At 36.6% G+C, this 17,541-nt stretch overlaps 1 protein-coding gene across 1 annotated transcript in view; it reads right to left on the bottom strand.

Moving 5' to 3' along the window:
• Nucleotides 1–908: 908 nt before the first annotated feature.
• The window catches only part of Swt1 (SWT1 RNA endoribonuclease homolog), a 94,888-nt gene continuing 78,255 nt past the window's right edge, over nucleotides 909–17,541 (bottom strand). Inside the window, exons 17-19 of the mRNA XM_047520035.1 lie at nucleotides 14,675–14,741; nucleotides 12,368–12,432; nucleotides 909–2,133 (exon numbers count right to left, since the gene is read on the bottom strand). Of these exons, the coding sequence (XP_047375991.1) occupies nucleotides 2,013–2,133; nucleotides 12,368–12,432; nucleotides 14,675–14,741 (253 nt within the window). The 3' untranslated portion in view covers nucleotides 909–2,012. The remainder of the gene's footprint in view (nucleotides 2,134–12,367; nucleotides 12,433–14,674; nucleotides 14,742–17,541) is intronic.

Genomic DNA, 17,541 nt, shown 5'->3' on the forward strand with positions numbered 1-17,541 from the left:
ATTGTAAGCTGCTTGTCCTTTGCCCTGAATATGGAGAGAGCTGGGAAACCCTCCAAACCAGAGCATCTGATCCTCCCAGGAGGGAAACAGACTTTGGTAAAATTTTACTTTTTCTAACGTTGAAAAGGCAAATAAAATAGGATCTTGTACCTAAGCATGGAACGTTGCTGGAATGCCCTCAAGGATTCCTCTCATGAAGCTAGAGAGTTCAGCGCCTAAAGTTCTTCCATAAACAGAAATGTATGTTCTACAAAGGGGGCTTGCGATCTATAAGCCAAGTGAGTTACTCAGAAACTGGGGAGCCAGAGAAAGAGTGGAGGGTGGGGGAAAAAGAAACTTGCAACCTCTGTTGGAGAACAAGGATAAAACTAATAATAAAGTTTTAAGATTGTTAAAGAAGAAAGGGAAAAAAAACAGAAAACCTAATACTGCAACTGAGAGGAAAGCTAAAACAAAAATTTTAAAGCAATGCTTTTAAAGCAAAGAGTAGAAAGAACGTATCTGAAAATACAATTTAAAAAATTAAGTTGAAATTAAGTGACATAAGTTAATGTGCCAAGTAAAACTCATAGACTAAGATAAAATTATCCACAGAGAAAAACAAAACAAAAACTCCACTAACAAACAGAAGTAGATGAGGGATAAAAATCTGGAAGGGTTGTTTTTTGGGGGTAGATGCATTTTTGGTTCCTCAGGAAAGAAAAGAGCAGAGATGTTCTCCTGAAGTCTCCTGTCCCCCAGAGACAGGCCACTGCGCTGTCTCAGCCCCACTGCTCTCAGCCCCACCTTCGCACTTGGTGCAGTTTCCTAACTACAGAAGGTTTAGTGGGTCCAGCACCAACTCCGAGTAAGCATCTTCAGCTGGCTCTTTGAGGGTCATTTTAGAAACGCTTTGGAAGGAAAATGAAAAACAAAATCTTACTAAAAATGTTATTTATTGCTCTTTTTTAAAAATAACATTTATAATAGAATACCAAATTTGATTCAGTCTAATGTATTAACAAAAGCATAATACACACCTGTAAACAAGGATTTCCAACTTGCTGTATAACCAAGAAAGTTGTCAATTAAACACTTGCTTTTAGACAGGGGCACACATCAGTCACTGCCACCTAATTCCAAAAAATCCATGTTCCTTCACATACCTAAGGGACAACTCAGTAGGGGTTGTGCTGCTCTTCCCCACGGGAAATGCACTGAAAAGTGACAAGCCCAGAGAAAGAAAGAAGAGCTGGATAGGAAGACAGGAACTAAAGTCAAAATTCTTTCACTACCCTGAGGAAGGTGGGTGATGTTATTTCCACCAGGTTTACATGAATCAAAGTTTGATCATAAGAACAGCCCAAGACAGATGGGCATGATGGCACATGTCTGTAATCCCAGCAACTTGGGAGACTGAGGCTGGAGGATCACAAGTTCGAGGCCAGCAACAACTTAGACCAAGTCTCAAAATTTAAAAAGGGGTGGGGATGTAACATAGTGGTAGTACACCCCTGGGTTTGATCCCCAGTACTGTGAAAAACAAAAAAACAACAAAAAACAAACAACAACAAAACCAGCCCAGGACGAGAGTTTATTTATGGAATGTAGAGAGCATGGTCATGTCCTAATTCTTCCTTAGCATCTGGCAGTGTCTGATCATGTGCCCATATGCAGGGTTGGGAGAGATGCTAATGAGGTGTCCTAGGCCTTCCTCAGATGCCACAATGGCTTCTGCCACAAGACTGAAAAGATGGCTCTCTTTTCCTCAGAGATACTGGCTGGGTAGCAGGAGTAGAGGTATGGACATACTGCCAACTCCAGAAGAGTCCACAATTTATCCCACAACTGATGCATTAGGCTTTTTTAGAGCTTCAGTGAGATTGTCAGTAATATCACTTTTTCGTACCTGTGAAACATTTAAAATTCAGACTCTAGAGTTTGGTTCAAAAAAGTGACCATGTTCTAAGTGACACACTTATTCATGAAGACAAATGCAATCCTCTTCAGTTACAAATCAGTACTTAGGTCCTTTAATTGGGCATGTCCTCACACCATCCCCTATTTTTGGCCTCCATGTAGACAGATGCATTGCACTGCTGCATGGTACACTCCATCTCAAACAGCTGGCGACACCCGATGGTTAACTTTTCCCTAGGGGAAAAAGAAATGGTAAGTCACTGCATGACAGCGAGTCAGATAAATATTCTTTTTTAATGGAAAAATAAGAATTGCATACCTGTGTTATATACTACACTATGTTCTAATGTTCTAAAATACGTATACATTGTGGAAGGGCTCAGTTGAGGTAATTAACAAATGTGTCACCTCAGACTCATTTTTGTGGCATGAACACTTAAAACCTATTCTCAGCAATTTTAAAAATACAATACATTGTTACTAACTGAAGTTACCATCTGGTACAACAGATCTCCTGAACCTACTGCTTCTGACTGAAATTCTATTTTGACCAATCTCTCCAACCCTCCCCACTGCCTCCAGCCTCGGTACCATCATTCTACTGTCTACTTCTATAAGTTCAACTTTTTTAGATCCCACATATAAGTGAGATCATGTGATGTTTGTCTCTGTGCTCTGCCTCTTGCACCTAACGTAATCTCCACTCGGTTCATCCATGTTGTCTCAAGTGCCAGGATGTCCTTCTTTTTAAAGGCAAAATACTATACATGGTGTATACGTACCACATTTTCTTTATCCATTCATCAGCTGAGGAACACTTAGGTTGATTCCATATATTGGCTATTATAATTAATGCTGTCATGAACATGGGAGTGCATGATACCTATTCATTCTGATTCCATTTCCTTTGGATATACTAAAAAGTCTTAATACAGTGTGATAATACTAGGATTCGAACTACATTTGAGAGAAAATACCAACAATTATAGTTTCTTAGTACAGAACAAGAACATGGGAGGATAAATACTCAGCTACACAGATTCTCAGTCAACACAAGGAAAACCTTGGCACAATTCCCAGAAGTCAGGAATAAGGGTTCCCTTGGTGGGTTTCTGTTAACAAAGTTGGGTGCTTAGACATAATCCTTTGGATGGTGGGCTGGGCTGAACAATCTAGCCCTAATCTGAAGGACCTTTCCTAGCAGGAGACAGGCTTGTTAAGATGTTACCAAGGAGTAAGCAACACTGTGGAACAGGTGGCTTCATCTTGTCTTACTTGTTAAAGAACCATGGATTTGGAGATGGAATTGTGGCTCAGAGGCAGAGCAACTGCCTAATGTGTGAGGCACTGGGTTTGATTCTCAGCACTGCATAGAGGTAAATAAATAAAAGGTCCATCAACAACTAAAAAATATTTTTAAAAGAACCATGGAGTGGGCAATGTACCTCCTGAAGGGACAGAGATTTGAGAAGGGATAAGTTGACAGAGCTGCTACTCTTTTTTTTTTTTTTAAAGGAACTGTTGCCTAGCAGTTAATGAATGAGTATTAGTCAGTACCTAAACCAAGATGGGGAAGCAGAAATGCCTAACATATCCCATGCCCATCTCCCAGTTTACAAAGGAAAAGAAGCCAGTCAAAATTCAGGATAGGATGAGAGGAAGTAGAGACAAAAGTAAACACACCATATTCTGAACAACCTCACTTCCTGAGGATGTGTGGTTTCTCTGAGTCATTAAAATCTGACATTCGGTTTTGAGTTACCCTAGTCCTACTTCCTACATTTTACACTTAAAATGAATGTTATGTTGCTGCCAATTCTTCACAATTATTCAGAAAATTATTTTTGGAGCACCCTATTAAAAGGTTCAAAATAGCAGAGATGAAAATGTTTTCTTACAAACTTAAATTCAAAATAAACTAAAAGGGCAGCCTCTATTCCTGAATGACCTTGGTTATTTATTCCACATGTGAAAAGAAACAGCCTTCAGGAACTAGACTTCTGAATCTTTTTGTAAGTCTTCCTTTTTCTCTTACTCCCCCCTCTTTTTATCCAGGAAAGTAGTGGTTGTTTTTCAGGATGTTTCACATACACATTATTAGATCACAATGACAGGAATTCTTGAGCTCCTTCTCGTGCCCATGGCTTGTGGACCATAGCAAGTTGGAAGTGGGGGCACTGCCGCACTCCGCTTGCCATTCCGCAGCACTTTCAGTTAATTTTAGCTGTTTCCCAACTGCAACAAAGTTCTTCCTTTATCTGGGGTCTATAAAAACCATTATCCAAGTCTGCCCAGATTAACAAAACAAAAACTCTTTCTACTGTTTTCCTCTGATAGCAGAAATGTTTTGCATCGTTTATCACATTCCTATTTCTTTTTCCAACTTAAACTCTACCAACTCCTGATCCTTTCTAAAACAGAGCTCAAAACTGAAGATAGTCTTCTAATTCTGCAATTCTATGTTGTTTTGAGATTTCTGCAAAACAACAGTCATTGTTTTCTCCAAATTTTATCATGAATATCAAACATGTTTTGACCTGGTCAAAATAACTGGAAATTAAGCCAACCAATTAAAAAATAATTCCGTCTGATTATACAATTTATTTCTATGGTCAATTTTGTTAAAACGGTATGGATGTATTTAAGTGACTTCATTCCAATATTTAATGCAGTTTTTCCAAAATCCTTCTTAGGTATAAGAAAAAAGTCTATAATGTGTATTTGTTTTGTAATACTCTGAACTTTCTATAAATTTAAAATGTGTATCTCAAGCGAAAACCAGAATATGTGTAATGCTATTATTAAAAAAGTATATTAAGAGGGGATTGGGTTTGTAGCTCAGTGGTAGAGCGCTTGCCTAACATGTGAGGCACTGAGTTTGATTCTCAGCACCACATGTAAAAATATAAATAAAGGTCCACCAACAACTAAAAATATCTATAAAAATTTTTTTGAAAAGCATATAAGAGCCAATAAAAGACTGAAGGTTCTCCTCCTAAGATCAAGAACAATTCAAGGGTGCTTCTTTCACCACTCCTACTCAGTATTGTACTGAAAGTTCTAGCCAGGGGGATTGAGCATGAAAAAGAAAGAAAAAGGCATCCAAGTTGTTAATTTAAAAAGTCCAATTATCTATATTTTTCTAGATCCTACAGAATTCTCAAAATAACTTGTTACAATTAATTAATTTAGCAAAGTTGCAAAGTAAAAGATTAACACACACACAGGCAAATCAGTTCTATCTCAGTTCTTAAGCAAGGATCAATCCAAAATTGAAATGAAAAAAGAAACAATTCTACTTACATTAGCATCAAGAAGAAAATGCTTAGGAATAAATTTATGCAAAGAGGTAAAAGACTTGTACACTAAATCACTACTGAAAGAAATAAGAAGACCTAAATAAGTAGAGATTCCACACTGACTGGAAGACTGAGCAAGATTTGGTAAGATGGAATACTTCGCAAAGTGATCTGCAGAGTCAATGCAATTCCTATAAAAATCCCAACAACTATTTTTGTAGAAATGGAAAAGTTAATTATAGAATTCTACAGAACAGCAGGGTACTCCAATTTTTTTTTTTGTTGTTGTACTAGAGAACTGAACCCTGGAGTGCTCTACCACTGGGCTACATCCCAAGCCCTTTTTATTTTATTTTTTAACAGGTTCTTGCTAAGTTGCTCCGACTGGTCTCAAGCTTGAGACCTTCCTGAGTCAGGCTCCCAAGTAGCAGGATACTGCAAATCTTAAGAAAAATAATATTAAAGGAATTTTCCAATTTCAAAATTTACTACAAAGCAACTGTTACCAAAACTGTCATACTGGCATAAAGACAGACAATATGAACCAGTGGGAATAAGACTGAAATCCAGAAACAAACTCTCATGGACAAGGTCAACCAATTTTCAACAGGGTGCCAAGACCATTCAATAGGTAGTAGCTAGCAATGAGCAGTAAAATACATGGTAAGGTCACAAGTCTTCTTTAAATTACTTTAAGATCTTCTTTAAACTATTCTCAGAATGGATGAGAAATCAAATGGTAGCAGTTAATCAATCTGCAGCCAATTAAAAAAAGCAAGGGAGCTATTTGGAAAACATGCCAAGAAAAAAAATTAATGGGATTAACTTTTGACGGGGCCCACTAAGATTGGCATGAAGTTAGGAATGATGGCTACAGGTGTCTCCAGCTGTCTGTGAAGGAAGATTCCTTTAGTCGCACAGGTGTACTACAAGGTAACTTATGACCAGACATTGACCCCAGTGCCCACATTAACATGGGTCTTGTGGATATAGCTCCCCTGAATAGGATGGCCACCATGACAGTTCTGGAGAGGACCAACTAAGGTCAAAAACCACTGTCCAATGTGAAGGAGTTGAATACCTGATTGGCAAAGGTTGCTGAAGGAGGACCCCGGTTTTCAAGTCAACCAGAAAAGAGTAATAAATTTGGAGACAGCATTGTGTCCTTTGTCATTCTCTGCTTAGGGATGGCCCACTCTCTCTCAAGAGTGCTCTCTGCTTAAGCCTCACTTTGCTTTTACTTTCCTTTCACCTCACTTTCACTTATAATAAAGTTCTTTTGCATGGCTTTTTGGTATCTGGCTTTAAATTTTCCTTCGTTGGAACCCAAGAACCGAGGTTTAGAGTTTCAGTTCCCTGATTTCCTGTGACATCTTCAACAAATGGTTCTGGGACAATTTGATATCCACTTGATATGGATGAATGCAGCAGTGAAGGTGGGCCTTAACCTCACGCCACATACAGATGGTCCCTGACTTAGAATTCCTCAACTTTATAATGATGCAAAAGCAATATGCTTCAGTAGAAACTGTACTTGGAATTTTGGATTCTGATCTTTTTCTCAAATGGTGATAAGCCGTCTGATATCTTTGGAGATTCTGGGCAATAGGAGTGAGCTACAGCTTGGAGTTAGCCATGGGACTGCAAGGGTAAAGGATCAATTCTCTACAGGGTAGTGTGTTGCTAAGCTATATGATATTCACCAGGTTAGAAGTATTAAGTACATTTTGACTAGGGATATTTTTAACGTGCGTTGGATTATTTTTTGATTTAGGATATTTTCAGTTTATGATAGGTTTATCAGGATGTAACCCCATTTAAATCAAGGACTATCAATATCAACATTATGCCATTATTTTCTACGTAAATCAGAAATATCAAGTGTGTATTTTAGATTGTTTCTAAGGCTTTTTTTTCCCCTGTCTAAAGTTTCTAGGACAAACCGAGATCCTAACTTAATGCAAAGGTTCTCAAACTTCAGAGTGTCCCGGAGAGGTTGTTAAAACAGACTGCAGGGCTCTACTCCCAGTTTCTGATTCACAATGACTGGTGTGAATCTGCATTTTTCACAAGTTTCTAGGTGATGCACATTCTGGTTAGGTCCAGGTCCAGGTCCAGGTCCCATTTAGGAGCTACAATAATCCTGAAGATATCATCGTGGTACTGATGGCTGGACTCTGAATGCAGTAATTCCTGAAAGCATTTGCCAAGAGAAAAGAAACAAGTTTCTGATGCATATGCTGCTTCCGGCAAGATACTACTTGAATTTGCCAGTAATGCGATTTATAGTAGGGAATGTATGCTTAGTGTTTAGTTCCTGTCACACAGCTCCTAAAAATCCTTGGATTCTCCAGTGATGTGTCCTTTGTATGCTGATGAGATGACTGAGGAATTCTTAGATAGCCTCAGGATGAAGGGCTGGTTGCCACAGGAAGGAATCATGTGATGAAAGGGCTGGAACTTAGTCTCACCCCCAACCTGGAGAACAGAAGGGCTGAAGGTGGAATTGATCACCAATGGCTAATGATTTAACCAACCATGCCTGCTTAATGAAACCTCCATAAAATCCCAAAAGGTCTGGGTCAGAGAGCATCAGGGCTGGTGAAAAACAGCAGGCTGGGAGGGTGGGTGCACCCCAATTCCAAACTTCACCTGATTAATCTCTTCATCTGGCTATTCACCTGTACTTTAAAAAATATCCTTCATAATAAACAGCTGCATGAACTCTGTGAACCACTCTAGCAAATTAAGAGAACCCAAAAAGGACATCAAACTGGTGATCCACTAGAGAATTAGTGGTGAGTTTGAGAGCAGGGAAGTTTGGTTTGCTAACTGTCTCATAGTCAGGTACCGAGGCTGAGGTCACAAACTAGTTTATATTTCAAATTAAAAAAATGGCCTTAGAGACTTGCTCACAAACATGCCAGAAAACTGTCAAAACTTACAGGAGAAAAAAAATGTAAATTAATACTGTTCCTAGCTTATTTCTCATTTAAGTAGAAGATGCCACACCAGAGACTGGCTGAAATCCTGTTTGATAATCCTGTTAACTTACTGCCCTGGATTTTCTAAACCAACTGGTCATCTTTTCAGGGCAGCGGTGCTCATATGCTCCACCAGCACGAGTAAAACCTACTTAAGCATCCCAGAACTAGAGATGACAGGAAATACCAACTGAATTACACAGTATCATACTTCTATCACACACGATGGAATTTAACTTTGATTTAAACTACTTTAATCTAAAACCTTAATTCACTGTTTTTTTAGTTTTTATATTCTTGAACTACTTATTAACTCCCGGATGAGACAGGAAAACAGTTTTCTCCTCGCACCTACACTCTCACAATGCTTCCCTTTTAACACCAGATGTGAGAGGATGGGGGTTTCAAGTAGCTCTCTGTGGACACCAAGCGGGTGTCTGACCATTCAGTCCTGTCCTGATACTATCTACCTGGAGTCCACGCCCACAGGTTGAGAGCTCGGTCCCTCAAAATCACTGCCCACTATATGCCAATAACAAGCAAGTTTGTCATAAATCAAGGTTCCCATGACCCCCCTTTTCCTCAGGTTTAATTTGCTAGAATAGTTCTAAGAACCGCTCAAAGAACAGCTCAATGAAACACTTCACTTAAGATTACCCATTTATTTTAAGGTATTATCAAGGATACAGGTGACAGCCAGATCAAGAGAGGCGTACACACAGGTGTCTCTGTTCTTTCTGGGCATGCCACAGGAATTTTTAGGGAGGCCTCCTAATGTAGGCGTAATGGGTTAACAACTCAGACTTCTGCCCTCTCCCAGGAGCCAGTCACTTCATTAGAACAAAAGATGCTCCTATCACCCAGGAGTTGTGTCAGGAGATGAGGTCAAAAACCAAGTACTAGAAAAAAAGAATCTCCAAGCAACCGATCTGTAGAAGTTTTAAGAACTCCACCTCAGCAACCACAGGCAGAGACACATGTATTTCTTATTACTTCACACCTCCCTATTGCAATCATCAGCTGTGACACATCAATAATCTCTTTTACAACAATTTCAAAATAAAAATAAAGATCAGTCATTTCGGATAATTAAAGGAACTGTTTTCCATAACATGCCCACAGGGTGACATCTACATGCATGTTGAATCATTCTGTTTTCGCCTCTCAATTATGGTACAACCTTTCATCTACTGCACTAGGTCCCGATGTCTCACAAACCAGCGAAACCAAGACTTCCTCTCTCTTTTGGCAGCTTATCTGAAAATTATGAGCTGTGGAGCACACCAGAATATAATATAGGAAGTATTATTCACCCTAAATATGGACAAATAATTTCAAAAGAAACAAGAGAGTAACAAATCCAAATGCATTCAAGATACTAAATGTATTTATCTTCAAAATTATCCTCTTGCATATAAGAGGGAGCTTATTAACCCTCAAATGCCACTATAACAAAAGCAAACTGAAGTCAAAATAATTTTAGACATCTGAGTGGAACCATCCTTAAAGAGACTCTGGTTTCCATGTTATATATAATGAGCTTTTTTATATCTTCAAAAATGTGGCTAAGATCTGAAGACATTATATTTCTGACACGAATTTCACGTAAGTCTTTAATGATGGATTATCTATAAAGATCTACAAATAAGACTGCGATTGATTCACTAAGGTAAGAGTAAGAAATAATTTTCCCCAACTCTAACAGACCTGTATATGCTCACTGGCTTCAGATTTTCTTGGAATTTAATGAGTGAGTCAACTTTCACAGATGCTTTGTAACGTGCGGATTATTAATCCTAGTGTCTTGATATCATCAAACAAATTTATCAATCTAAAGTTTTAACAGTACAAGCACTCTGAGAATTAACTTTGTCTCTAGGCTTCCTCATACTGAGCCACACTGGTACATGGTAAATGAACTATGTTTTTGTGATGTAATGACTTTACACAGAAGTGAAAACACGTTAAGTTCTGCTATGGTGCTTGTTTTGATCATATAAATGTATTTCAACATTATTGCTATATTAAGTGCAATTTGAACACAGCACAAGATATTCCATTTGCTAATACACAAGTTTGGTAGTGAGTAGCATAAATGAACAGAGGAACTTACACCGAGCTGAACAAGCCACTTAGGAATTAAAGCACACATGCACATACCTCAAACACACACCAACTACCTAAGTTTTCCATGTGTATTATGAGTTACATCCACCACTCTGGTATTACAACTTCACATCCAATTTCAGATAATCCTCAAGTTGCAACCCTTTTCATGACCATTTCTATAAGCAAACTTCAGGTCTTTTTTCAAGGTAAAATGTCAGATTTCTTAAAGCATTCATGTATTTTTTTAGTCATTTAACAGATATAAAACTATATTAACACCATTTTTATTGGTTTCTATACATTTTTTTTAACATGTCCCTGAAGATTTTAGGTGTTACGACCCTAACTCCATTTCTCCCATAGGTCAGCACTGCGGTTTTTATTGCAAGATTTTAAATAAGGCAGTAGTGATATTTAGGAATGCATATGTCCTGTCAAAACAAAACTGACTGTAAACTTACTATTGCTCCATGCAGCCACATGGATTAATCTCTAACAGTTATTTCTAACAGTTTTGGAGCTGGGACATTCAAGGTCAAGATACTGGTAGATTTGGTGTCTGGCGAGGTCCTCTTTCTCACAGAGAGCACTTTCTACATGTTCTCACATGGTAGAAGGGGCTGGCTAGTTCTCTGATTTCATGAGAGTCTAATCCCATTTTCAAAGGCCCCATCTTCTAATACAGCTCTCACACTGGGAATTAGGTTTCAAAATATGAATTTGGGGGCCACAAACATTGAGAACAAAAAGGGTTTTACAACTACACCCCACAGATATAAAAATCAGAGTTATCATTGTCACATATGAATCAACTAAATCTATCAGCTAGCAACTACATTACTTTGAAAAAAGTATATGGTGTAAAGGCTGAATGTTTTCTCTGATAACTGGATGATGATACATAATGGGGGCGGTGCGGGGGGGTAAGAGAAGAATGGAGGAACTCTGGGTGGTGTAGAGGAAAACGGGGCAGAGGTGGGTGGGGGAAGGGAAGACAGTAGACTGAGACAGATATTATTACCCTATATACATGTATGATTACATGCAAGATGTGAATCTACATTGTGTACAACCATAGAAATGAAAAGTTGTACCTCATTTGTGTACAATGAATCAAAATGCAGTCTGTGAAAATAAAAATTAAAAAAAATTAAAATTAAAAAGGAAAAGGAAAAAAGTATATGGTGTGATACCATTAAGTTCAAAAACATGCAAAATAAACATTTTTATTGTACATAATATTCAGTAAAAACTATAAAGAAAAGGATGAAATTTTAAACACAAAATTCCTAGAGAGAGGATATGGCAGGGGGTGGGATACAGTTAGAGACAGCTAAAGTTCTATTTCATTAGCTCAATAGTAGGCAAAGGGTCTTCTTTATATCAACTGCTGTTTAAAACATGTCTGGGGACTTCAGTGAATCTAAGACTCTTTCAGAGGGTCTGCAATGTCAAGTAGTAATAGCTACTTTCATAATAAGACCAAGATGTTATCTGCCTTTCAGGCCTTGTTCCCCTCAAAATGCAGAATAGTCTTCCAGCAATACATGACATGATTATCATAACCAACAGAATGCAGAAGCAATTATGAGATTCCAGTTGTCTTCTATTATGCCAGACATTAAGAGATTTGTAAAACTACACAACAATGCCTCTTTTGTCAGTAACATTTTTATTTGTGGAAAAATATTTTCATAATATTACCTAACATGTAGTAATCAATTATGTTTAAATGAATTAATAAACATTTTTAAATTATCAGTTTTAAGGCCTAATACAGTAAATATAGATACATATGGCCCACATAAAAACTCTTTGAGGTCTTCTATACTTTTTAACAATATAAAGGAGTCTTGAGGCCAAAAAGTTTTGAGAACTACTTCAAATTTTATAGCTGATACACACATACACACACACACAGTCTTTTTGTATGTATGAAATACTTCGTAATAATAAAAGTTTAAAAAAATCATAGTGTGGTGCAAAAACACAGAACAATTTGCCATCCCCGCCAAGTGGCACTGAAGAGGGTAAAAGCTTGTTATAAAGATACATCTACAAGCAGATGTGGCTTACCGATACTCGGTCTGTGAAACACAATCATAAAGTTCCTGGGCAGTAAATGTGACATTTTTATTTACCTGAAAAGAACCAAAATACAGTCATTAAGAAGATACGCTAAATCAAAGGAGTGATGACAGTACAATTACTAGGGCCCATGTTTTGAGGGGGCAGAATCTCAAGCTTCTAGTTACTGCTTAAAAAAGGACTGGCTAGTAGTGATAAGCTCACTGGCCATAATGTCAACAATGAACTAAGTGTAAAAATATTGGTCCGATTTTTACAACTTCTAAAACCAGTAGAAGTGACATGGGCCTGGATGTAGTGGGCATTTCAACAAAGCACCTAATCATTTGCAGGTCAAACAGAAAAAACAATAAAATTATCAACTGTGTGATTTCCATCTGATTTAGGAAAAAGTTTGGTAGTTGTTCTAAAAGACCTTTATTTTTCAGCTTATTTAGGTCTACATATTTAAACTGGTGTGTTTAAATTAATAAACAGTATAATTCAGAGATATGATTCACAAAATCGCAGATATAAAAGTCCATCATACAAAAACTACTTATTGCATACATAAAGACACAGTGAAGGAATTTTTAGTTTCTCAAAGCTTACCACTGATGTAGGCTATATTCTATTTGTGTACAAGGAAGAACCTGTAAATTTACAGAAAGGGAATTTTTTTTTTTAAATCAGCTAACTCAACAAATAGCATAGTAGTACCTAAATTTTCAGAAACTAGGAACTAGTGGAGGGAAACTCAATAATACTATCTTCTATTTGATTCACTTTTAAAAGTATTTGACGTTACTAACTGGTATGAAGTTTTAGTTGGATGAAAATGTTCTTATTCTGACTTAATTAATACTACTTTAAAGATTCATATCATAAAAAGTCTTCCATGGAGTTCAGGGTATTACTGCTTATATGCAAAAATTCCATGATATCCTTGAAATGTTTTCATGAGAAATTCACCATATTTGTGAAGAAAATGTTTCATTTAACTATATATTGAAGTATGTACAGTCTTTTTTTCTTTTCTTTTTTTTTCCCTTTTTTGCAATACCCCCCCCCCTTTCAGGGTGATCTACCATTGAGCTACATTCCCATCCCAATCTGTCTGTCTGTCTGTCTATCTCTCTCTCTTTGCTATACTGGGAACTGAATCCAGGGGCACTCTCCACATCCCCAGTTGTTGTTATTTCCAAAAAGTTAAATAAAGATCTAACCAGGAATGAAAATGATGGAATATATTTAAAGGAGTTTGACTCCCTAAGAAATGTGAAACCTAAATATGTGTCACACTCCTTCACTTAAGGGTATTTTAAGAATTACACACATACACACACACACCTACATACAAACGGGAGTAAAACTGAGAAAAGGAATACATAGAGAAGAGGGGCAGAGCTTTAGGCAAACAGAAATTGAAAATCAACAGCAATCTGGATCAGCAATGATGAGGAAAGCATGCAGGTTAGTTTAGGAAACGCTGCAGAGCCTCTTTACAGCTCTAACCCTGGGGTCTGTGATGTTGCCATAGAGGAAACCAAGTCAGAGCTTTGCTTTCCTGTAATCGGCAGTTCTCAACCAGAGGTGGTTCTTCCTCTCTGGGGGGTCATTCTGGATATGTGAGGCGGGTGGGGTGGTGGAGTTTTTTGGTTGTCACAATGACCAGGACAGCTACAGGCATTTAGTACCTAAGGAGCAGGGATGTTAAACATCTTGCAAGGTTCTACACAAAGAAGAAATGACCTGCCCAAAATGCCAACACGCCCCTGACGAGGAACAATTCTGTGCTAAAGCAAGTGTGTTATTTTAGGACACTATTGTATTTTTATTTAAGGAAACAAAATAAAAAATTGAGTATGTCACTAGCAGGGAGTGGGGAGGAATGTGGAGATGTAGGTCAAAGGATAGAGAGTGGCAGATATGGGGGGTGCACAGTGTAGAGAGCCAATGTTCAACATGAGGACACCAGTTAATAACTGTGCTATACTTAGGATTTTTTCTGAAAGAGTAGATTTTTGGTGCTCTTGCCCCACCAAAAAGAGTACTAGGTAAGATGATAGATGTTAATTTACTTGATTATAGTATACATTTCACTATGTATAAAAAACATCATTTTGTACAACTTATATATGTACAGTTTTTTAAAAAGGGAAAAGAGAATATGTCACTTACAAACTTCTACAGCATTCAATAATTTAAAGTGAATGTCTAATTAAGTAGCATATAATGTGTTTTAGAATACCTATATTTATTTATATTAATATTTATGATAGAAATGTGATAAACATTTTAAAATATTTCTCCTACCTCATGCTTGATTAAGAAGTTATAGAGGGTCTCGACATCTTGATAATTACTGTTGGGAGCCAAAATTCTAAAAAAATCAAAATAGAGAACAGGAAGATAAATGAATGATTTAAGAATAAAGCAATACCTTGAACTTTTTCTCCAAAGCACACCCATATGAGGAGGGATAACTTATTATTTAACAAGTTTATTCAGGGATTTATAATTTTTTGTTTTTCAATGAATTAAAAATGAATAAAACTACAAACAACTCAATAAAGATCAATTTATTAATATATTTTGGCTTAAAGTAATACTTCTATGCAAATGATCCACAACCATAAATATTCATACATGTAAAATTGTAGTTCACATTTTGAATTAATTATACAATTTTTCCAAGTAGATGGAAATGTGGAGAGCATATACACTCCATATCTCTTAAACTGAGAGCAAAATGTCCTTGCCAATGCTTGACACTATCAGACTTGAGAGCTAAATGATCTCAATAATCTTAATTATATCTTTAGACCTTTGAGGTTTTATTATTATATCTATGAAAAGACTTTTATAAATGATTTTTTAGGACACAGTCAAAATTTTTAAGATGCTTGCTTCCTTGGAAGCCTTGGAAGAGGCATATGCAGAATATCTTTAGGAATACACAAAAATCTGAATGAGAATACCAGTTTCATAGAAAAACTTTTTCTCACAACAAGTAATTTTAAAATACAAATGATCTTCTGATCAAGAAACCAACCAATCCAAAAAAAAAAAAAAAAAAAAAAAAAAAAAGATTGAGGATAATACATGAAGAGGGGGAGGAGAGGGGTGGTACATAAACAATTTGTTTTTAAAAAATGAACAGGGCACAACATCATCTGCAGTCCCCTACTGTGTAGCAGCACACCAGAACTTGTTACCCCTAACTGCAACTCAGTACCTGTTGATCCATCCTTCCCTTCTCCTCTGCCCCCCACCTTTAAATAACCATCATTCTATTCTCAACGTCTATGAGATCAACTGTGCATTTCAAAATGCTGAAAGGAAAGATTTTGAATGTTTTCACCATAAAGAAATGGTAAATGTTTTGAGGACATGGATATGTTTACCTGTGTTTAAACATTAAACAATCCACACACATACTGAATACCACATAGTACCCCGTAAATATGGATAAGTTTTATGTTTCTATGTATCAGTTTAAAATTTTTAAAGTGAAAACAAAGTTATCTAATTAAATCAAACTCTAAGGAAGTAGAAGATAAACTATGTTCTAACTTTGCAAGTCAGTAAAAATAAAATATCAGCAATGTGGAATAATTATACCTACTCTTTTTATGGCTTTGGAAAAAAATTGTTCAGAACTGGGGTTAAAAAAATTAGAATGAAAGAAGATATTTTATATTAAGAAATTTATAAGCTCTAAGCTAATATCAGAAAAGAAACTATTTTACTAGAAAATGGAATGAACATTCCTCTGCTCTGAAATACATCGTAGGAAAATGGTTCTACATGAAGCAGTCATTTGTCTGCAGCAACAAGTTACACCCAGAGTAACTTGTTTTCTAATAAGCAAAAATATGAAATATTTTTAACTTCTGCCTTGGTTTTATTTATTTTATCAGTTTTATCGAGCTCTAATTTATATAAAATACACTCACTTTACCAATAATGATTTTTTAATGAATTTACAGATCTATACAGTGATCACCACAATCCAATTTTAGAACATTTCCTTCACACAAAAAAGACCCCTCTTGCCTACTTGCTTGCAGTCTCTCTCTGTTCTCACCTCCAACCCCAACTCCAGGGAACCAGTAATCCATTCTCTGTCTCTACAGAGTTGCCTTTTCTGACTGCACCAATTTCTTCATTTCTGAGTTCCTTTCCTCTTACCCTCACAAAAGCATAGTTGTAAGTGGAAATAATAGCATGCTATATTAGAGTCCAGAGAATGAGGCAAACTCCAGTGGATAATGCCTAACTTTCACAATGTATTTGATGACTAAGAAAGAAACTAAAATGCGTAGTACTAAGCATGTCCAGATCAGAACAAGTGATCCTTTGTTCTCTCACTCAACAAATATTTGAGACCTACTATGAGCCCTGCACTGTCCTAGGTTCTTGGATATAACAGTTAACCACAAGACAAAGATTCAGAGTAGACCACAGCATCATTGTTCTAAAGAGCATAAGAAAGAAAAAAAAAATCCTCACCAAGTACAGGGAGATAACGAAGGAAGAAAAATATCTCATTCTTGTCCATTTGGCAGTCCCTGCCCAATTTCTAGTTGCTACTTGTAAACAAAATAAGAAACACAAGAATTTTAAGTTTCTAAGAAAGAAGTTATTTGTTCCAAATACTTGATTATATGACAAAATATCAGAGACTTGTATTCTTTGAAGAAAAAAACACCTTACTTTTGAAATCAGAATAAAACTATACATTATTTTTTTAAATAAGATATACAAAATAGAACTTGTTACGAAATTTGCTGCTCTAAAAGAATAGTTTGAAGTAGTCGGAGCCCAAAGTGGAATAGACAACTTTTATTAAAATGCACTTACTTAGGGACTGAATTTGAACTTCATTACAAATCCTGTCAACTCTGGGTTTTAAGAGAATGGTTTGTCCTATTACAAAAAATTGCACACTTTAACTCTGTAGAAGTACAGCTTGTTGAAGATACATAAAAAATAAAATGGCAAAAATGGTTTATGGAATTCCATGCTTTGCTAATTACCCACACAAAAATTCTTGAGAGGTCAGCTTCCTCTAAAGTTTTCTCATTTTCCCCTTATACCAGTAAGAAGACAGAAGACTCTTAGAATGAAAGCCCTGAAATTACTCTTCAATATCAACTTTTCAAAAGGAGGAGGGAAGA

The sequence above is a fragment of the Sciurus carolinensis genome, chromosome 12 (assembly GCF_902686445.1).
Source record: "Sciurus carolinensis chromosome 12, mSciCar1.2, whole genome shotgun sequence".
Classification (NCBI taxonomy): Eukaryota; Metazoa; Chordata; class Mammalia; order Rodentia; family Sciuridae; genus Sciurus; species Sciurus carolinensis.